General features: G+C 51.3%; 4 protein-coding genes across 4 annotated transcripts in view; 1 reads left to right on the top strand and 3 right to left on the bottom strand.

Annotated features, from left to right (window-relative positions):
* Window positions 1-3,881, top strand: part of LOC100905439 (DOMON-like domain-containing protein nahoda) — a 37,268-nt gene extending 33,387 nt beyond the window's left edge. The window contains exons 11-17 of the mRNA XM_029112171.1: window positions 664-913; window positions 1,158-2,200; window positions 2,314-2,558; window positions 2,682-2,943; window positions 3,057-3,217; window positions 3,323-3,548; window positions 3,652-3,881. Of these exons, the coding sequence (XP_028968004.1) occupies window positions 664-913; window positions 1,158-2,200; window positions 2,314-2,558; window positions 2,682-2,943; window positions 3,057-3,217; window positions 3,323-3,548; window positions 3,652-3,881 (2,417 nt within the window). The remainder of the gene's footprint in view (window positions 1-663; window positions 914-1,157; window positions 2,201-2,313; window positions 2,559-2,681; window positions 2,944-3,056; window positions 3,218-3,322; window positions 3,549-3,651) is intronic.
* Window positions 3,882-4,372: 491 nt separating this feature from the next.
* On the bottom strand, window positions 4,373-5,276 carry LOC100902648 (uncharacterized). The gene is made up of 3 exons (XM_003745759.1): window positions 5,153-5,276; window positions 4,883-5,041; window positions 4,373-4,792 (listed from the first exon to the last, which is right to left on the bottom strand). The coding sequence occupies exons 1-3, from the start codon at window positions 5,267-5,269 to the stop codon at window positions 4,691-4,693; spliced, it is 378 nt and encodes a 125-aa protein (XP_003745807.1). The 5' UTR covers window positions 5,270-5,276; the 3' UTR covers window positions 4,373-4,690.
* spn-E (tudor domain containing 9 protein spindle E) lies at window positions 5,273-10,327 on the bottom strand (the record flags this gene model as incomplete). Its single annotated transcript, XM_029112170.1, has 7 exons — window positions 10,103-10,327; window positions 9,265-9,463; window positions 9,003-9,155; window positions 8,810-8,895; window positions 8,515-8,717; window positions 6,990-8,357; window positions 5,273-6,870 (listed from the first exon to the last, which is right to left on the bottom strand). Coding segments are annotated over exons 2-7 (3,594 nt in total), but the record flags the coding sequence as incomplete, so codon positions are not given.
* Window positions 10,328-11,486: 1,159 nt separating this feature from the next.
* LOC100905147 (mucin-5AC-like) lies at window positions 11,487-17,797 on the bottom strand. Its single transcript, XM_029112169.1, is given in 10 exon segments — window positions 11,487-11,746; window positions 11,885-12,022; window positions 12,413-12,562; window positions 12,647-12,747; window positions 12,919-13,025; window positions 13,139-13,308; window positions 13,505-13,767; window positions 13,912-14,580; window positions 14,627-14,828; window positions 16,654-17,797. Coding segments are annotated over 10 exon segments (3,204 nt in total).
* Window positions 17,798-22,137: the final 4,340 nt, after the last annotated feature.

Below are 22,137 nucleotides of genomic sequence, written 5' to 3'. Positions count from 1 at the left end.
GGTCGGGCATCCAGCGCATCCAAGAGGCCGATGGTGTCACATGTATCGTGAGCACGTCATTCATTGCTGTGACGGCATTGGGACGACTCGACATAGCGTGTTCCAGCAGTCAGACAGCTGTTTGAGATTCGGGCTCCAATGATTCCTCCGGGAGCGCGGATGCGGCGACGAATGAGATCAAAGGCGTGACCCTGTCTTCGAGAGATTCGGAATATAAGCTCGGGAAGACTTCTCCCTTCGTTGAAAATTCCGTAGACGTGACTCGATTAAGGATTTATAAGGGAATCTGGACGCATAGGAGAACTCATCACAGATTATGCTCACGCGAACCATCAGATTTTAATTATCTTATGGCATGGGATCGGTCAGACAGTCGGTCTGATGATCATCGAGCCTAATCAGAGAGCGAGATCGTCGAACATGAGTGTTTTCCGAAATCTGCCGCTCTCCAACATAATCTCGGCATTCTTGCGATAACAACTGTGCTCCTAAAAGCGACGGAGGACATCAGCTGCAGAATCATACTAGGGAGAGAAAGACACGAAAATTTTTTGAGATTTTTCACCTGCGGCACCTTGGATGGTTCCTGAGCTGAATAGCGCTCAGGAAAGCACCCGATTGCCTTATCTGTTTAGAAAATAATTCGAAATATCTGCATTGCAGGCGCTCAGAAATCTTCTGGAACCACCTGCCATGGCGAGTTCCAATACCCGTCTGGTTGCTCGGGACTACAATGTGACTATGCTGTCGAATGGACGCTCGACTCAGACAAAGACGAGGTTCGTTTCCGGGTCCAGACCAGATTCCCGGATAAATGGACTGGAATTGCTTTCTCGAAGGATGAAAAAATGGCGAGGAGTGACGCCGTCATCGGATGGGTCGAGAAAACAGGACGATTCTACATATATGACGCGTGAGTTTCGCGGCTGGCAAGAGTATTCTTCGCGGGTGGCGGATTAATTCCACTTCGCGCGATTCTAAGTTTTTCTACAGATGTACTCCTACTAATTTGAAATATTTGAATAATACTAATAGCCTTATCCACATCGAGAGGAGAATTCGACCGGATGTTGTTCGTTCCATGGTGGCGCGTTCCATCGAGGGAATCACTCTCTCGTGGCCTACGGGAACTAAAGGAAAACTACACAATTTTCCAGATTCATGTCGGGCTATGGCCAGCCGACGATCGACTCGTCGAACAACGTTTTTAACACCAGCGGATCGCTCCGTAACGGACTCGTCACGATCGAGTTCACTCGTAAAAGAGATACTGGAGACAAGGGCCAGGACTTACGACTTGACGAATGTCTCTATATGCTATACCCCGTCAAGGGCGGATCATATAACAGCGTTATTAAACGAATCGGCAAACACGACACGACCCCTATCGTGTCCAGCGACCAGATTTGTATCAAGCCCTGCGTCGGTAGCATCACCGATTCTGGTCCGAGAGCTGAACCCGAACCAAAGTCCGAGCCGGAACCTAAATCGGAACCGGAGCCCAAATCCGAGCCAGAGCCGAAAGCTGAACCTGAGCCGAAATCAGAGCCGGAACCCAAAGCGGAGCCAGAGCCCAAATCCGAGCCTGAGCCCAAATCCGAGCCTGAGCCCGAATCCGAGCCCGAGCCCAAGTCCGAACCCGAGCCAAAGTCGGAGCCCGAACCAGAACCCGAGCCCAAATCGGAGCCCGAACCGGAATCCGGTGACTGCGGTGGCGAGTTCCGCTATCCAGAGAATTGCCAGGGCGAGTCTTGTGAATACAGGGCACATTGGGAGTACCAAGACGACACCGACATGGTCGACTTCACCATCGCGACCCGGAGTCACAAATGGACTGGGATTGGTTTCTCGAAGAACCGGCAAATGTCTGAAACCGATGCTATCCTCGGCTGGGTCGAGGAAACGGGTCGTTTCTTCATCATGGATGTTTGGATGGACAACTACGAAGCCCCGCTCCTGGACCCCAGCCAGGATATAGCAAAAATGGCGGGAGCGCGAGTGAACGGCATCACGACCCTGAAGTTCTCGCGTAAGAGGTCCTCGGCAGATCGAACCCATGATCTGCAGTTCACTGACAACCAATGCTTGTACGTCATGTTCCCGACTCAGGGAGGAGTTTTCAACGCTGTGTCGAAGAAGATCCGGAAGCACGATGCCATACCTATCGTCTCGCCGCAGCCGATTTGCATCAGAACTTGCAGTGAGTTTTGAGAAGTCGAAGGAAAAATCGCTAGGATAGTCCCTTGCTTGGTCAGAGAGAAGTCAATTGCGGAGTTTCGAATCGTTGTACCAAAATTTGAACGCGAATTTCAGAAGCCTCTTCCCAGTCTGCTCATCCCGAGCCCGAACCTACAGCTGAACCGGAACCGGCACACCCAGAGCCGGAACCGGAACCTCCAGCATCTCAGCCTGACTTCAAGGAGCCCACTGGCTCGGTCCAGGTCGAACAGCCGGAGGTTTATCTGGTCAAGGTGAAACTCACCGAACGATGGTTGAACGATTACAAGAGTCAAGGCTCAAACAAATACGATCGACTCACGAAACAGATCACGAATTCGGTAAGCCAAGGCATAACCCTCGTTTTTCCGGAAGGATCGCTCTCGGAAATCAAATGATCGAAATGACCACGATTCCGTGAAGGATCCCGAAAAACGCTTATCGATTGCTTATTTGGCTGATAGGTGGGCACCGCACTTGTTCAAATTCCTGGCTTCCAACGTTTGGAGCTGAGATCTCTGAAGGGCGATCCATCGAACGAGGTAATATACGCTGAAATGAGCGTCATCTTGCGTCCTGAAGAAGACGAAGGCGCCATCACCAACGTCCTAACCGAGACGATCAAGAATGGAAAACTCGGGAGGAATCTTAATGTCGATCCGGCCTACCTGGTCGTGCGACCGTTGCTCCAGGAGGAGGAAGACAACGCAATCATCACGAACAACGGTACGTCAGCGCCGGGCGAGCGCATATCGAACCCCCCGATTCGGAAGTCGTGGGTGTATTCTCTCTGTCATGATAATTCTACCGACCCATGAAAATAATTCCAATCATTGCAGTGAGCGGAGCGGACGAGCCAGTCAAAACCATCGCTGGAATCGAACAAACGAAATTCATCATCATCGCGGCCGGAGTAGGAGCCCTGATCTTCCTGATCCTACTGCAAGCTTGTTGCATGATTTGCCGCGATCGAAAAAATCGCGCTAAGATCGCGAATAGGGTGAGCAGTCTGACGGTCCATTTTGTCAAAAAACGCCCATGGGAATGCAGACGCAGGAGACCCTCGAAGGCAAGCGAGTCTGAGACGTATGTATGTTTTTCTCAGGAAAAGCTACTGATGGGACCCAACTGGAAAGACTATTCATCAACTTCGAACTACAGCTATGAGAACTTTGCGATGAAAGACGACTCGCCCACAATGGAGGGTCCTCCCGCGAGGAACGGCGGTAGTCAACATCGAGGCAACGGCCAATCGAATGGTAATGGCCATGCCAACGGAAATCATCATCCACCCTCTGCTCACGGGCAAGCGAACGGTGGACGAACGCACGGTACGTTTTTCGAGGGTAAACCCAACTGCGAATGAGCACGTAGCATGTAATGACGTCCCGTAAAATTTAGCGTGAATGATTATCATAAACTCTTCCGTTGCAGAGCGCCGATCGCACCACCAGAGTCGAGACCGACTCGACGGCGGGCCGACGCGTCCCGGCCCGCGGGACTACCCGATGCGAGAGCGTTCGATGCCTCGTCCAGCCGATAGGGCGTCGCGACCCCAGAGTCAAGCGGAGAGCAATCCTGATTTCTATTTTATGCCATCGCAGAGGAGGTACTCGGGAGAGGTTGTCAGGGTGTTCGTAGACAACCCCGATTACAAACTGTGAAGGTGTAAAGGTAGCTCTGAGCTCGCACAGTCCTAGCCCATTCTGCTCAATTAAGCAGCTGTTCGGTTGAGAAAAAATCAGTCTGATTGAGTTCCGGCGCATTCTGAGCTTGTGTTGTTCATATCTGCGGGCGCTTCGAGTCTTGTAAATATAATTCATTACCTAGTATAATTTGAGTTAGGGAAAACGACGACTGCATGGCCTGAAGAATCGCACCGGCTTCACCCTTCTGCGATGGGACGAGTCTTCGGTGGAGCCATTGCACTCAAGTCTTACGTACTAATATTCTTAATATTATTGTTAATGCTGCGGGGAGATTCTATTTAACTTGAGCACCCATCAGAGGGATTCGCTGTTGGGGTGAAATCCCGGCTTGAAATCCGACATAGACTTAGAACGTGACTGTTGTAGAAACAGAAACACGAATGCCATAATTGAAAGACATCTAGGTAGACACTGAGTTGTAAATAAAAATAAGTGATAGAGATAACAGAAATCGACAATGATCGTGTTTATTTTTAGAGCATACCTACATGGAAGGGACACTATGATGAGGCGTTCTCCGATCTTTTTCTTTAAACGTCGGACACGACTCGTTCCAGCACCAATGGATACAAGACGAACGAGATACGACTGAGTGTCTATGACAATGGAGGCTCTCCTGTCTCGGTATAATCTCAGCCATACGTGTCGCTGTTTCCAGAGCTCGATACGGACATGTCAGCTCAGTCTTCGGAGCAAGTCCGCATCTCATTACAAACCCTCGACGGCGAGACTTGACGCTCGGAGAGCTATTGAAGGCTCGACGATTAACACATATCGTCGACGTCGCTCGATTGCAATTTGGCGAACCTGATTATGTGTTCCCGAGTTTTACGGTGCCTCTCTGCATCGCTGTTGATATCGAAGGTCTGCGGAAGCGGAGAGGGGAATAATTTACGGAGATTGTCTCGAGCCGGAGTCATAGAGTCAGAGACAGTTGCCTAAATCAAAGAACTCACCTCACAGCACACCGGACAGAGGCTTTTGCGAACTTCATGCAGAGGCTCTTTGTAGGTCAGGAACGACTTGTAGAGCTCCAAAATTTCGAGCATGGCAGCGTCTTTGATTCTAAAGATTGGATGAGGCCGGAAGAGGATCTGACGTTGGCCGACATCGTCCTGAGGAAAGATGGCACCCCATCAGAAGATCTACATCATTCCCGATCCACCCAGAAAACGGCTGAGATCGATACTCATGGAGAATTCACGTTGAGGGCTCCGAGAACCCACCTTTACACACGAGGATGCTTCGATGAGCCCCCATTTGAAGGACGGCGCTGGGAAGCGCTTCTTGGAGGTCCGATGTCTCTCTATCGGAACTCGATCGGTGATGTTGAAGAAGCGCATTGTGTAATCCTCGATTTTCTTCTGAATTTTCAGAATCGGAACCGATGTCCACTCGAAGACCTCATTATTGCCACAGAAGGCTTCATTGAGCAAGCGACGGATTTCGTTGATGATTTTCACGTCCGTTCGGTTGAGTTCTTGACTGAAGGGCACCTCCAAATCGGTGAATTCACTGACGGACACGTAGGTCCCGTCTTCTTTTTTGAGGCCGCCCATCCCGCAGATCGCACCGACGAACTTGGACTGATTCTCATTGCAACGGTACTCGGCACGGGGAGTGAACACAAGTGCCATGAAAGGAAGCATCATCGGCAACTTTGTCATCAGCGTAGACTGCAACAGCTGAACTTTCTTCAGGTCCCCCGACAATTTAGTCTTGTGTCCCACCACGAATTGCTGGTACGTGTCCGTCGACCCAAACAGCACGTTATTAATGCTAGCCGACGTGATCTCTACGATCTTGCTGGCGGAACCTCTGCTCAGGGGCAAGAAATCTCTCGTGTTCGTCAACGGCGAAGAGGGACCCCTCAGTGATATTGTGCCGAGGCCATACGAGTTCAGGTTGACGAACTCCTCGCCTCTCAGAATCAAATTCTGAACCGAGTCCAGCCTAGACTTGTCCCGAGAAAACTCCGGCTCTCGATCCTGAATCAGGTGTTTGTCATAGACAAGCTTGTCGTTAATACTGACTTCCTGGTCGTCCAGCTCAACGAATAGCGTGACTCGCAGCGTGTCGTTCACAATCGAGAAAATCTCCGCCCGACACTGCTTATTTTTGCTGAGCAGTTGATATTCGACCGCTTCTCTGATGCAGCCATCAGGAACTTTGACGTGGGCTAGCTGCGCTTTGTAGGCGAAAGGAGCCTCAGAATTGCAAAGCAGCATAGTCTCGGGCATTTCATATACGACGGGCACGAACTCGGTGTTGCCGTAGTCGATGAAGAACACAGCGATGTCCGCTCCGTGCCTTCGGAATCGTTGAGGGCCCTTGGGAACGTCTTTGACGACACGAGCTCGGTAGAATCCTCCCTCATACTCCGCTATCACCAGAGCTCCAGCCTCGGGTCGCTCGAGAGGGACGAGCTTCCCGCCTCTTCTCGATTTTTCATCTGAAATCTCATTGAGTACGTCCGACAGTCTGGCACTCCGTTCCTCCGGAACCATGTAGAACGTCAATATATCTTCGAACCAAGTGAGTTTCCCCTTGAATGATTTCTCCGTCGGCAAGGGCGGCTTCTTGAAGCTTCGCACCATCTTCTGAGGCATGGGCAACACCGCGATTTCGGGTCCGAAAGGATCGTTTTCGTCGGGATGGATCCCAATCGCGTGGAGGAGTCGTGGGGCGACGTCCTCGGGAATTTTGGGAACGACCAAACCTTCGCCCCTCCGTCTGTACAGCTCGCAGAGATATGCGCCGATGGGAGTGCCGTCGTTTGAGTCGTTCTCAAACGTCAAGTACGCGTCAATAGAATGGAACGACAGCTGAACCTCATGGTCGCATAGGCAGTCTTTGAGCGCGGCTCGGATAGCTTGAGCGTACAAAGGTCCTTGATTTTCGGAGAATCCGCTGATGATCATGGTATTCGTCGGGTTGTGGTCACCTGGAATCGAGGCATGATGAAGCTCCTCTTCAAATCGAACAAAAATCATCGATTCATCAGCAGAAATTGAAAGAAAGGGAATGGGAACAGAGGGAGAAGGCGCTCCTCGAGCAACTCACCCATCGCTTTTTTGACCCCTTCGGAATCGATTGGTTCAAGAGCGTAGTAGAACGGATAGAAGGCGCCGCAGAGGGCCATCATGACAAAGAAATTCTGTAAACTCTCGTCTCTTTTCTTCAAATTTGGCGTCTGGGGCTTGGTGAATCCCATCATCGAGAGACGTTGCTTGAGGTCCTCGTATTTGTGGTAGGCTTCGACCAATCGGCGGAATTGTAGGCCGTTATCTGTGGCCCAACGAGACATAGCACGGAAGTCATCGCCTCTGTCGGACTCTTTTTCCGTCAGATATTCGTCGAAAGCGTGCATGAGCATCAGTGGATCGGAGAAACTGCCTCTAGCCCAGTACAGTTTATTCTTGTAATTGTTCAAGGGGTTGTAGTCGTCCAAGAGGATTTCCTCCGCGTCCAGGCAAGCGGCGATCTTCACGCACTCCTCGAAACAGCCGAATGCGAAGCCCATCAGAATCAATTTCGATAGACGGGTGTCCAGCGGCAGACTCGCCATCACTCGGCCCAAGATCGTCAAGTCGCCATCCTCGAGATCGACCTTGCCCTTGTGTTCCAGCTGCATGGCTTGCACTTCTTTGAGGGTGATTATCGCTCGAGCCACGTCCGCCGGCGCCGGCGGATCGATGAAGCCTTTCAGGACGTCAGCTGGCTTTTCATCGAAACCGAACTTTTTGATTTTTAAAACGCTGATATCGACCGGACAGCGCAGCATCTCCGGAATGGGGAATTCCTTGAAAGCCTGGTACTCTCTACGGCTAACCAGACGGTAAACGACACCGTCCTGAACTCTGCCGGCGCGACCGGCTCTCTGGTCGCAATTGGCTCGAGAGCAGAACTCTATTTGGTAGGAGGCGAAGTTCGTGTTCTTTTCCACCACTTGGTTCTTGGTCAAGCAGAAGTCGATGACGTATCTTATGTCGGGCACTGTGATCGAGCTCTCGGCGATGTTTGTCGCGACGATAATCTTCCTTATGCTAGGTGGCATTTTCTTGAACGCTCGCTGCTGTTCGTCGAGCGGTACTTTGCTGTGCAATGCGATCGGCTCGAAGCGGCACTGGTCTCTACGTTGGTTCAGAATTCGGATCATCTGTCCGATTTCGGCTATACCCGGAACGAAAACGAGGACGGCTCCCCGATTGCGACGCAAAGTCAGTTCCTCTGCGTCGAAAGTCTCTATCAGGTCGACTACCGCCTTCATCACGTCGATATGCAACACCAGAGCTTTATTGTTCTGCGAGGATGAGTCGTCATCGTCATCGAAACGATTTACTTTCCGTCCGCCGGCGAATGCTTGGATCTTGTTGCAGATACTGGTGGGAATGTCTTCTAGATATTTCTTAGTCACCTGGTACACCGTTCCTGGGCATGGAACGGAGAAGCATTGAGTGAGTGGCATGAACTCGGATGGGTCGACGATCCTGATTATGGTCCGAACAAGCGGTTGACCCAATTATTCGGACCACGAAATTACTGCTCGTCGGGAGGATCCTTAGAAGAATTCGAATTTGCCGCTCACCTTCAATCGAGACGCGGTTACAATTGCTTTCGCCGAAATATCGTGCGTAGAGATCTGATTCGGCGGTCGCCGACATGAGGACGATTTTTGGGCGATGCCCGGTTTTCTCAGGCATCATGCGCAACAAGAAAAGCAAACAATCCAGATCCTGATGTCTTTCGTGGATCTCGTCGACTATGATGTGCGTAAATGGTTCTGTGGTTCTGCAATCAGAGAAAGTTATTCGAATCACTATCAAAAGTCGGAGCAGAGGACATCCGGGTTGAGCACTAACTTCTTAGGAATCGGAGCTCACCTTTGGTGGATAATTTTTTCATTGAGTACATTCGTCGTTACGTATTGTATGCACGTGTCAGTGCCTATTTCTCGATCCATTCCCACCTGAGCGAGGAGAGAACAACGTTCAATAGTTGGGGATGCCATCCATCGAGAACTCGGCTATGCATCGCACCACAATGTTATGCGGGGGTTCTCTAAGAAGCTCGGACCTGATAACCACAGATACTGCCCACGTCCCAGTTACGGTCGCGACAGACCGTGTGGGTGACGCTCATGGCAGCGATTCTCCTCGGCTGTGTGACAACCATCTTGCAGACTCTACCATTCCTGTAGAGCTCGTGCTCGAGGAGCATTTGAGGCACCTATCGGAAGGGTGAGGAGGCTCTCGTGAGACCGTAGATAGCCCGACAGGTGGGTGCTTCCGAATAGAAGGACTTTAGATAGAGTTGGAGAAAGCGGAATTTCGAATACCAGAGTCGTTTTACCACAGCCAGTGTGACCAGCGATGATGGTGACAGGGTATTTTGAGATGCTCTGCAGAATTTCTCGTTCATGGTTAGCCGCCGGAAGGTCTGGCCTCTTCGGTAAATTCCCCGGCTTGAAGTAGTTCTTCCTCAGTCTTTCGACGACACTGTCGTAGTCGTCGCCACTGGCCATCTTGAACGGGTTTCTGGAAAAGAAACCTCATCCTCTGAAGAGTTTAGCCCTCCCCGAGCCACGGCGACCACATGAGGTCTCCGATGAGCTTACAGATCTTTCGAGAAGGCGACTGCAATTTTGCGGCCACTTCAAGCCGAATTCCGATCGCAGCCATGTCGCTATGTCTCCCGGTGTATCGGGTTTCAATCATGCGGAGACTGCGCGCTTCCAATACCGATCGAGAAGTCAGTAATCCAGATCCGACACATCTGTTGAGCGCATGAAATGATGGAAAGCACACCCGGCTAATGAGTGACGGAATCACCGAGCCGCGGAATGCCCTGAACGGAAAGAATGAAACTCTGCGCCTTTCGCGCTCATGAATCTCGAATCATTCGGAGAAGAAAGCTTAGAGATCAGAATGGTGATCCCTGACGAGAGAATCAGGAATCATCGAGTGCATTGCCATGATTCCCGGAGTTCACTTAGATGTATTCGGTTTCAATGAAAGCTTCGCTATCTCTCGCGCCGTGCTACTGTGGTTGCAGCGAAGAGGAACGACCGGCGGAGACTGCCATCGTGTTGGGAAGTTTATGGGCGGAGACCTCCCCCAGTCTCGGGAGACAGGACTGTCAAGGCATAATCGCGGCGCGGCAACTCACAGACTAACCTATCCGGAATTAGATGTGGTCGGAGGATTCATCGTCTTCAGAAGTCAGCGACCGCATTCCAAATTTTCGTATAACAGAGATTCACCGCGGGCTTCACACGATTCATACCGATAAATCGAGAGGTGAGGACTAGAAGCTGTGTCCTTTCGTGGTTCACATCATTTTTCACACCGGCTCCGACCTACGAATTCCTGATTCCACCACTTCCCTTCATCCAGAACAACGTCTGCTGAACGCATTTTTGGGAGAGGGAAGATTCCGTTGCCGCTGTCGGCGACACTCTCAGGCGTCTGTCGTCTGCTTTCCGAGGCGGGGAAAAGTCTCATCGATGACTGTCAAAGCTCGACTTCCACTACTCGCTTTATTCATGGAAGTTTATTCTAGCATAGGTTGTTTCAGCTTCCTTCATTCTACCATCTTCCCTGGAATCGAATCGATGCTTGAGATTCAATGTCCCATGGATGCTCCGATGTCTCTAGACTCGGATCAGACGGAATAGCCCTCGCACCGGACGAAATCTCTGGAATATTCTGAACATTCTGAACAGGTCTTGCTGTAGTATGCTGTCCGACAACTTTACCCGTTCGGCATCCGTGCCGAGTACCAAATGAGCATATGTCGTCATCCCTCCCTCCCCTCCAGACTCCCTGCTTCAAGAAAGGATACTTTAGGTGCCGTGGGTGCGAGTTCTCGGAGGACTCCGCGGATTATAGGATCGTCCATACAGACCGCGATTCTATGTGGGTTGGTTCTCAATGGGACGGGTCGTGGTTTCTACCCAAGTAGCGTATTGTCGCAGCTATCCGACTTGTGCAATTCATCAGATCATCCACGAGACTTATCTTATGGCCGGTAAGCCTAAACTCTGCGAGATTGCGATTTTTTTCCTGCATCTCGGCAGCAACGTAAGAATCACTCGACTGCGGGTCTGACTCCGCGCAGGGCAGACTCGCAAGTGCTTGTCCCGGAGAATGGATCCCTCTCCTCTCAGTACGCGATGCGGTCGCCGTGTTTCTCGCGCCACGCTCGATTCAACGCTCTGGATAGTTGTTTGACGCCTACACAGATGATTGAGCGCGCGGTACCTCTATGGGGGGGAACTTTATTCGGAACATCGATATCATCATATTGATGTTTTGCAATTATTCCATTCAGAAACTGAGAGCAATCCCGACGCGGCTACGTTTCACTCATCATTCACAGATCACAACAACGGTTTTATTTACATCTGTCGGCAACTCTGAGGCTTTGAATTGGCCTTGTCTGACGTGTCGTAACGTCATGAGAGGGAGAGAGCTTACATCTCGCATGCCATCTTCCAGCTCACATTTCCGTAGATTTCTTTCCTCGACGGAGGGCAGAGAACGACTTCCACATCGTTCCTTAAGCCTTAGCTTTCGCCCGGAGCTGATTCTTTTGATAGTAGTCAAAGCACGTGTCTTGGATTACGTTGACGTCGTATAGATTGAAGAAGGTGTCAGCGGAGCCCGTAGGAACCGCGAAGACGAATGAGAGTTCCAATTTCTTCACGAGACCCAAGGTGTCGACGTTGTAGAAGAACTTGCGTACGCCATCGTCGCTGGGATCCCCGAAATTACCCTCGGCTTCGTAGTTTTTCCCGCGGACGGTCAGTGTCATTTTTCCTGCGGGGATGACACTCATCACGTATCGTCGGAAGTTCTGAGTTACAGCGTAGCTGATTTTGTTGTAGAATCGCGGAGTAAGAGTAATTGGTAGTGAAATCGCTTAGTTCAGGGATGTATGTGGACCAATCCACTTACCGTAGCTCGTTTTGCCGTTCTCGTCCGCGCCGATATCGTAATTGACAATGACACAAATCGGATTCTCCGACGGGATTGGTTTCCTAAAGCTGAGACGGGCCTGTTGCCCAGGTTTCAGAACCACTTCGATATGACTCCCTGCAAGGCATGGCTGTTAGTTCACCCTGTGCCCGTTCGCACGGTCGATCTGCGCCATGAGCCATGATCGCATGCACAGCGACTACGGAGAGCTTCGATCCTCCGCGACGCCGACGATTCGCTCCTGGCTCAATATCAGCCCCGGGGTCCGATATGCAGCTATGGGAGGCTCGAGTTCCATTGTGGCTAATAAAATATCCCGTCAATCTATGCGGTCTAGCCTGAGCGCGAACTGAGTGGGCACCCTTGTCCCTGAATTCGTGATTTGGGGAAATCGTCGCTCCGAATGGGGCGTCTGTCCGAGCACCGATTCGGCTCGCGCAGTACACAGCGCGTACGATTCTACGACTCCCATTGTGATGAATGATTTCGGTATATTCTTCAACTCACCGATCGCGAGCGGAGCGTTCAAGACAAAAGGTCCGTTTGTTTCCGCCGCGCAGTCGTCACTACTGATCTCATTAAAGCTGCAGCTCAGCAGCAAACCCCCTGCCGGACCAGGGAATGGCTCGGGCAGGGGTCCCAACGAGCTCTGGGACTCTGGAAAATTTACGTGATTGCGATCGTGACTCCCGCCCTGATGGAAGCCATGACTCGGATCTACTCGGAGCGCTGCTATCTTACCACAAAGTCCGAAGAATTCGTTTTTCATGCATTTGGTACCCCTGGGACAAGCAGAACAGGGTGCTCCCAAACCGTACATGTTCTCTCCGATGGTGTTGCCCCTGGAATAATGCTCGTGAGCGATAGACACTCGTGACGAGGGAAAATGAATGGGGAAGGAAGACTCCTAATAGAAACTGTACATGGATGGCGAGCTTCTTCTCTAAGAAATTTCTACCCCAGCGGAGGGACTACACTGAGCTTCGCTGGATTTCAGCGACGGAGGTACTTACGCGGGACCATAATTGCAGGTGTAAAGCAAGTCGTAGGTGTACGGCGGCTGTCTCGATGGATACATGGTGAAGCCACAGCCAATTTTCCAAGTTCGCGACCACATCATCTACGTGAGGAAATACAAGAAAATCATGACGAGCTATGGAGAATTCTGTATGAAATCGAAGAATTCGCCCGGCGGAAGCATGCGATGCGACTTGGCTTTCGGGACAGGTCTACCTGAGTGAAATGACCAGTGGCGTGGACGAATGAATACGGATGCACGTCGTTAGGCCGGACCATTGAAGCTTCCTCGAACCATCGAGTGATACAGGCAGTCCAGTTGGCCTGAGGATTTCTGGTGTTCGTCTGATCGAGACACAGGTTCTGCCCGACGGCTGGGAACTTGCCTTAAGCCAATGGAAAATATCTGATAATACGACGAGAGGTATTTCCGAATGCGTATCGGTCGAGCTCTCCTCAGTCTTTCCAAACCTCGAACCTTCTCAACACCGATATCGGTGTAAAATTTGCCGACGGTGATGCCCCTAGGCTTGCGTCAGATAGCCTCCCGAAACCTTGACAAGATCGATTCCATGTACTCACTTATACGTCTGCAGGACGGACAATCGTGATCGAAACTGCAAAGATCGGCGTGAGCTTGCGCCACAGCAGCGAGCTCGTCATCCCACTCCATTAGGAGCATATCCGAAGCCTGAGGCAGCTGAGAGTAGGCCGTGGATCCTGTCGCTACATCGGCCCGATATTTGTTGTGTGAGTACAAAATCTCTTCGAGATCCCCGTTCTTCAGGCCTCTCTCGTGAGTCGAGCAGGTCTTCGGGACACATGACGTGTGACGTTGATTGTACCTGCAGTGAGATCGTGGAGGATCGTCAATGTTAGTACCGATGTCTTTCCCCGACGTTCATGCTCAAAAGGTCGGGAAAGATGCACAGCGAATGAACAGTATCGAGCGTCGATCATCGGCGAAAAAATCGCCCTGACGCATTCACCTTCGAACTGGGCAAACATCCGCGCGGGGGCTGACCGCGAAATCCCGGAGAGTTGTCAGAGGTCGTCGCGTCGTTGTTGGCGCTTGCATTGGAGGAGCTTCGGTTGTGGTGGCGACCGCTCTGAACCTCGGCGTGGTAGGACGCGGAGTTGTCGTTGGTCTGGAGGTGAATCTCTCGGTAACGAAAGGTGCGAATGTCGTTGGGCTGTAGGTTATTGGAGCGAATGTGACCGGCAAGAACGTCGTTGGTGAATCGGTGGTCGTCGGAGCGAGTGTAGTGACGAATTGCGGGAGATTCGGCTTTCTGCTTGTTGACGGGGGGAACGTTCGTGGACCCGTAATGGGTCGTCTCGTGATGAGGACAGGAGCTCTCGTGGGTCGCGGAGTCGTGAAGCTCGTCGAGGTCGGTGGCGGATCGGTCAGATCGAGGCTAGGACGTGAGGTTCCGACGTCATCTCCGAAGGCTGTGAATACGTCAGGAGTCGTCGGTTTCCGCGTTGTACCAGGCTGCGTGAACGCTGTCCTACCGGTCGTGAACACATCCGTGACACTAGACGTCGGCGGAGCGGGCCTTGAACTTGATGTTGAATTTCTGGGACGCTCCGGGGTTTTGCTGACAGGTCGGGCGTCAATGCTATTGAAATTCCGCGCAGAATCAAACACGGCCGCACTGAAGACAATATTGAATGCGGTCTTAGCGGCAAACGCCGGAAAACTCATCCCGGCGCTCTCATTCACATCGATCGGAGGCATTTTCATCAGAAAATATTCGCTGATGGTCTTACTTTAGCTGACGATTCTTCTCTTTCTGGGGGGAGTCGCTGAGATCTTTGAGGTTCTGCTCGCGTAACTTGTCTCGCAGCTGACGAATAACTTCCGGATTCCGCGTGGGAACGACTTTCCTACGGGGAGTTGCGCCTGTTGGAGATAGAGAGTCCTGCCGTTAGTCGGATCCGCCTCCGCTCATCTTCCGGGCTGACGCAGGAAAACGTCCGACAGAAATCTCGACGTACGAGGGTGGGTATTCAGCATGAGAAAATTCGACGGGTTCGGATATTTCACGCGCTTGATTTGGCAGAGAATAGTGTCGCACACCATCAGGTTCCGAGCTACCGCGGAATCCTTGTGCCTCCGGCGCTATCAACAGCTTTATCGAGAAAGTTTGACTTATCACATTGGCGATGTCCGTCGCGAGTGAATATGCTTGACAATCGACTGTTGCATGCGAAAATCCATGCATCAAATCGAGCAATGCGACGACTCATTCACCTTTGACATTTCGCGTTGAATTTTTCGTGGGGGTTCGAGATCTTTTTTAGGAGACGTTTTCGTCCAGGCGAGCCCCAAGGTTTGCGTGGCGATCACAGGCTACCGACATGGGGTCGGAGCTTTTTCAAGCCTGATTTTTGCTTTGACGGACGACGTGCAAAGAAATGTTTCCCTGAATGTTTCACTCGGTCACGTGAAAAAAAGTGTCCAAATCGCGAGCTGAGCGAGAACAATGGAATATTATTCAAATGGTGATGCCGGGGTGACGAGAGCAATAGTTGTGTTATGAGCAACGAGGAAAACACAAAGCCTCTCTCTTATTCTGTGGAACGGTTTCAACTAGCGAGGCGGCAACGCTAATGTAATGTGATTAGGTGAGAGTGAGCCGGTCGGAGCTTCCGTGCGACATCTCGCGTGGGAAATGCTCCCTATACGTGGTGACAGAATTCACGGTCAGCCGTTTTCCGCGTGCAGACGCAATCAGAAAACGTCCATCAAAACGCTTAACTAGTGTCGTCTGTCTGCTCTTAAGTTATTAGCTTGCTCAAGTTTCGTCTCAAGTGAAACATTCTCGCTGCGTCTGACCGTGTGCATGGCGTTTGTCAAGCGCGCGGCTGTCTACTGCCGGGGTCAGAGCGCGACGTGTAAGCGTCAATTTTTTGACTGTGATCGCAGCCGCCACCAGAAAAGTTCGCGCTTCACATTTGGAACCCTAGATGCCTAGATCAAGGATTTTCGGAAAGCGATTCTCCTTCTATAGTTTGCGCAGTTTCTATCCGACTGTTTGGTGATGACCGATCGAGGTGATCGCGAGCGCTTGTCACCTTGCGAACCTAAAGCTCAAGCTTTCGACGATTGTCCCTCAGTTTTTTCTTGCTTCGAGCTTCTTCAATGTCTGAATATCCAGTGAACAAGGACCTTCTGCTCTCAATGCGGACTTTATCGTCGATTCGTCGAAGATCCCGGAACACCTCTAAATTTGATCCATGCCCGGGAGGGAGCGAATGGTGGAAAGAGCTATGGATAAGAGGGGATTTGTGACGAACAATGGTCAACGAATAGGCTGAACGGGATCAATGAGGACTCGAGTCGTAAATCGAGACGGAATCAGTCTTCTACTACATGGTGTGATGTTTATAGACCATTGTTGGTTATGACGAACCGGAAGATTATGCGTTCAAGGCCAAGTCAGATCCTATCGCAGAGCAAGAGGTCAACTCTACGTCGTAATCACAGTGATTATGTATTTAGCCATTCTTCCCGAAGTCGTAGTGAAGTTGGTGGACTATTAATATGCGCATGTGAACAACTTGGGAACTAAGTCCACAGTCAAACTGGTCACAGCGAGAACCTCTTCCGTTTATTGCGGTAGAGGAAAACCCCTTGCCTCGAACGATGGAGCGACTTACGTTTTTGTCCCTTGGATAAACATCTCCCTAAACCGGAAAATCAAGATCATCAGGAGTCTACTCACCGTCATCGTTGCGGCCTCTCTCCACGGCTGGGTTGGGGAAGATCGGAACGGAGGGACCTCCGAGCTGTCCGCGCAGGTTTTGACCCCTGGACAATTTTGGGCGCCCACCGGATCCGGAATTCATCGGGGGGTCCGCAGGTCTCCGAGCCCCGCCAGATGGATTCGGGTTGAACCTCGCGAAGTTATCGTTGGTCCGCCCGAAGGGTTTCCGAGTTGAGGGAACCGACGAGATCGTTCCGTTTGAGAGGAAGAAGATGCCTGCTTGAAATCGTTGTTTCGGCGGACTCCGAGTCGGCAAGGGTCGGGTGAACTTCGATGGTCTCTTGCCGGCGGGGCTGAAGCCCGGGGTGAAACTCGACGATCTAGGAGGAGTGAACAGGAAGTTTGCATCGTCCAGCCCCGGCACCGACGATGCTGGAGGAATAGCTGTGGGGAACTGTCTCGGAGATGTCGGGGATCTGGTCGTACCAGCCGTCAATGAATTCACCGCCGGCGGAGACGTCGCTGTCTGAGTGGGCGGTGTCGTGGGAAAACCAAATGCTCGAGGAGGTGAAGAGCTCGTCCGTTGGTTATTCGGGACATTCGGCGAAAAGTCAACATAGTAGCTAGCCCCTCCTGGAAGGCGAACCATGATGCCCGATTTCCCTTTCGGGAACTTGAATGGCTTGAAATCTCCATCGAACAGGGACGGTATCCTTTGAATTCCAGATGCTGTCGACACGGATCGCGGAGCGGGAAACTTTTTCGTTGTGGAGAACAAAAAAGCGGCGTCATCGTCGCTTCGTGAATTTTCCGTCGAACGCATGTGACTGGCCCTGTTTCGCTGAGATCTAGGCGGTGAGGTTGGGAAACGACCTTCGGAAAGGAACACGGGAACATCGAACGTCGAAGGAACGGACGTCGTTAGTTCGACCGCGTTCGCTGGTGTGGTCCGCTCCGATTGTCGGGGGGAATCAGTGGAAGCAACCCTGACGGGGGCTCTCGTGGACGCGAAGCGAGCCGCTGAGAAGAGTGGTCGATTCCGGTTATTGGGTAGAGGATCTCCAGGATGGGTTAGGTTGAAGGAGAACGTTGGTTCTTTGGCACCGGGTCCTTTGAAGTAAATATAGCTGTACGGTTGGGACAGGATCGTCGCGGGCCACATAGCCAACAGCGCAAAAACAGTCAACCGAACCGGCCGATGCATGTCTGAAACCAAATATAATTTTTTTGTTCTAGAAGTGGCAGTAGAGATTTTTTTCTATTTCGCACTCGAGTTGTCTCCGTGGGGCCTGTCTGCGAGAGCTTCAGGTTACGAAACTATGGCACGGGCTTCGCCTCGTCGGCCGATCTATGTTTTCACGTATCCTGTTGCAAAGTCCGGCTGATGCAGCGTGACACTTCATTGTGTTCCATTGTGCCCGTACGAATGAAATATCCCCAGAATTTTTGTCTCCGGAGTCAAATGTCCGGCATCGATCGGGCCGGATCCGTGTCCACTGGCCCGTCAAGCGTATTGGGCGATTTCCGCATCGAGTATATTTCGACTCGATTCGCTTCTCAATAATCCTGCGCTGTTAAAATTGTGCGCATTGCTTTTGTGCTACAGTGATTGTTGTTCATGGGTGGCGGTCAAGGAATCGCGATCCACCGTGCGCGGCTCGCGGATTTCTGTGTGAGCTCGGCTGCCGTCGAGCCGTTGTATTAGGTTCTTTTCACTGACTAATTCTCAAAACCTTCAATCTGTGAATGATTGATTACAGATTGATGATGGTCCAAACGGTGCTTCGACTCCACCGACAGGACTCAGGGCATCGCTGAGCCGCTCAGCCATCGTGGTCATTATCATTCAAAACGTCAGCATCATCGTTTTTCTCATTTTCATTCAAGTCCGTTTGATTCCTTGATGACACTGCTACGAGCGGCGACTCGACTTGTTGTTATTTGCTGTGTATGAGTTGAGAACGCGCATCGTTTGATGTTTCGGTCCTTGACTAAACGCAGACGTAGAAATATTTTACGGTCGCCATGACGCACACAGACGATCTCACACTTGAACTGTGCCTGCGTACGGAGCCAGCGGAATCGAAGAGCGCGACGGAAGGATACAGACGGAGAAGTGAGGGATTTATAGGTTTCGACCGCAAAAACCTTCCTGCTGAACCGATATTACACGTACGTACGTCCGGCGGAGTCCGACAACTTACAGCGCACCGCTGGGGCCAAGGTTAACGTCGTTGGTAATTAAGACGGACGTTCGCGTCTCATCAGACTGTGGTAGCTCAGCAGATCCATACCAGCAGAACCATCGACAGGCTGAAAGATCGCGCGTTGAGCGACTTGAGCGAAATCTCCCCGCTGCGGTGGGACCGTCGGTAGGATAACATCCATGGATGGTTCCCCTTCGAAATAATGCTTCCATCCCGTAAGGGTCTGTAAGTTCCGGTTGATGTTGCTGAGCGCCGTCATCAAAGCCGGGGACTGCGCCTAGTCCCGAAGTTCCCCCGTCAATATGGATCTTGATATCTTGGGGAACCTCAGGAGCGACAACTTTCTTCACCCTCGTACACAATCGACAGAAGCGCAACAATACCGCCGGACATGAGTGAACGCAAGACTATTGTCGCGACGTCTGCAACAAGTTTCATGTCGCGGGATATCGAAGTTGCGGTCAGGTTGAATCATCTTGGAGGCAACTAGAAACCATCTAGTGATTCCGACCGGATTCCTGGGGTCGCCAAAGTTCAGAGAGACGCCCTACGACCGACGAGCGAGCCCGCTATCGCCGAGCTCGATAAGAGTTCTCGATACGCTCGCGGAACGTCGGCGGCGGATCTTCTCGTCGACGACGGTTGGAGCGAGCGCTCGCACGCCGGATCGCGGCTCTCGATCGGTGCATTTCTGGTTTCTTATGCAAATTCAAAACTACCGAAGTGGTCGCGGTCGGTTTACAGCGTAACGAATATTGTTTTTCGTCATAATTGTTGTCCGTCACAGTGTGTTGTAACGGTGAAAGTCATGGATGCCGAGGCTCCATACGCGCGATTTCCCGTGGAGGCATCATTTGCCACGGGAAGGCAGGGTGTCAGTCGGTTTGTGATTCACTGTCGTGGTGCGGAACCGCACCGAAAACAACACCTGTTTTACGGTTTTGGGATTTTGACGATTTCAATTTTCGAACTTTGCCTTCTCCTCTCAAGATTGCCGATATAATCCTTTTAGACGAGACTGGGTCAGAGAAACCGTATATTCTCTCGCCCTATCGCTAACCGTACCGTCGGGAGACGCTGAACGCCAACGTCCACCATCGGCGTTCACCACAGCGTTCTACGTCAGCGCAGCGTCTCCCGTGGATCAAAAGCAATTTGACCCGCTGACCCGAGACAAATGAGAATCTTCGCAGACTGAAGACACCTTGACAACTACTACTCGAGAGCCAATAATTACTCTTGTATATTTTCCTTTATTTTGATATCGTGGCTATTGCGGTGGCTGTGAACGAAGCTCGCATGAACGAGTTGTCCGACGTGATATGATGTTTTTTTTAACATCAATACTAGTTTCATTCGCACAAGTTTCGTCAGTGTGCCTGTACCTCATTGGTGCTGGCTTGCAAGAAAAAATGGGGAGGAACCCGGGGGAAACTTCTGAGCGAGATCACGAGAAATTCCGCCCATTCCGGGGATCTTCCCCATCGGTACAGATGTAGCTGACTTCCAATGAATTCAAAAATCATGGGAGACATCTCTACTGATTCTTCTCATGACCACGGCTACCCACTGGTCGATGAAATGCCTGACGGAGGGGATCGTTGCGGCATTGGAGATGAACTCGGGACACCGGAGCGAACTTGGAAATATTTCCAAACGGAATGGGCTGGAGGATTCATATTCTGACTGTGAGTATCCTCCCGTGCGATTCCGTTCCGTAATAAGGCGCGGTGCCAGCGGACGACCCGTAGAGATGCCGACCGTATTCGGAGAACTTTAACTGATCGACTTCTTTGCCAAAATCGAACGAGTCTCACTCAGATAGTTCTCGATGCAAGATTTAGGAGAAAGGTATGTACATGTGCTTTCGAAAACGGGAATCCTGAGTGATTCGGCTTCAAGTAATCGATCCTTTCGCATGTTGGGCGCGCATTCGTTTCTCAGGAAGCCTCCCCATATAAACTACGGGTGAAAGGGAACCCGGGGCGACCGCAGAATCGACCATAGGAGAATGAGGCTGTCGGCGAAATTTCTCCCATCCCTGTGGAGGCCAGATGGTCTTCGACGACTGACCGACTCGTCTGTAAAGCACGTCGTAGGAGTCACACGACGGCAGGAGAGGAACGCTCTGTCAATCTATGTGTCTATTCAATGTTAGCGAGAAGTTAACATGTCAAAGTCTTCAAGTCTCGATCACGGAGCCACAATGCGAAAGTGCTATGGGTCGGGACGAAATTCGCGAGGACGATTGTCACAAGCGGTACTGGGAGAAATGCGTGTGTCTGAGGCAGTTTTCTGAAGCTTCGACAGACGGATGATCTCATCGCAACGTCCCCTACATTCAGTCACATCAGGCGGTGGGGTGATTTCAGCTCTTCTTCTTTCGTTTTCCTTCGAGCGGGAGAGACATCCGAAAAACATGCATACACTATAGGCGTGGATATGGTTTTCGATGGGAAAGCTCACACGAAACATGCGGTTTCGGTTCAGCGGGGCCGAATGACGTCGCCGATGGCCGAATGTCACTTCGCGACAAATTCCTCGACAAAACCACTCATTACGGCGCGTCGATACCGGTCCTCAACCTAAATGACCGTTCGAAGCCAGCATGAAGGTTTCTCTTGAGAAACTTCGAGTTCGAATTCGGAAAACGGAGGCAAAAACGTGTTTACGTATCAGTAATCGTATCGCGACATATTGATCCGCTCCCACGATTATGACGAGCTGCGATGGGATGCGTTTGCGTCGAATGTGCCTCCGACGCATTTTTGGACACTTCCGCAAATGACCTGCAGCTTGCCTTCGTGAGAAAAGAATTTGAGGCCGGAAAATCGAATATCTTCTGGCCGAAAGACCGAATGATAGACGAACTGCTAGCAGATCGGGAAACGGATGGACGGACGGTAAGACCGGAGCAAATGGGTGCGCCGGTGGGCGATGTGACCCGTCGATAGGGTATCGTTTGCTATTCCTGGTGCCTGATTGGTCACATTTACCATTGTCCAATTCTGTTTTCCAGGAACTGTCGCTGTCATAGGACACAGGATCCGCCCCAGATTCGAAGGGTGAGCTGGGGGAGACCTTCAGACAGCAGACTCACGGGCCGGCCGGCTGGCTAACTTCCTTAATCGCTCATGGAAGTTTCACCGAATTGTGTTCCACGTCACGCGCGGAATTTTTCGTCAAACTGCTCATTCGTAAGTTCTTTCCATGGTATCTCGAATGCTTGAGCGCCCCTGCCATGAGGAAAAGGAATCTAAGACCTGCATCGGAGATTCTCCCCTTGGTTAACGAT

This window comes from Galendromus occidentalis, unplaced genomic scaffold (assembly GCF_000255335.2).
Source record: "Galendromus occidentalis unplaced genomic scaffold, Mocc_1.1 scf7180000077485, whole genome shotgun sequence".
Lineage (NCBI taxonomy): Eukaryota > Metazoa > Arthropoda > Arachnida > Mesostigmata > Phytoseiidae > Galendromus > Galendromus occidentalis.
This window is presented reverse-complemented; position numbering and strand designations above follow the sequence as displayed.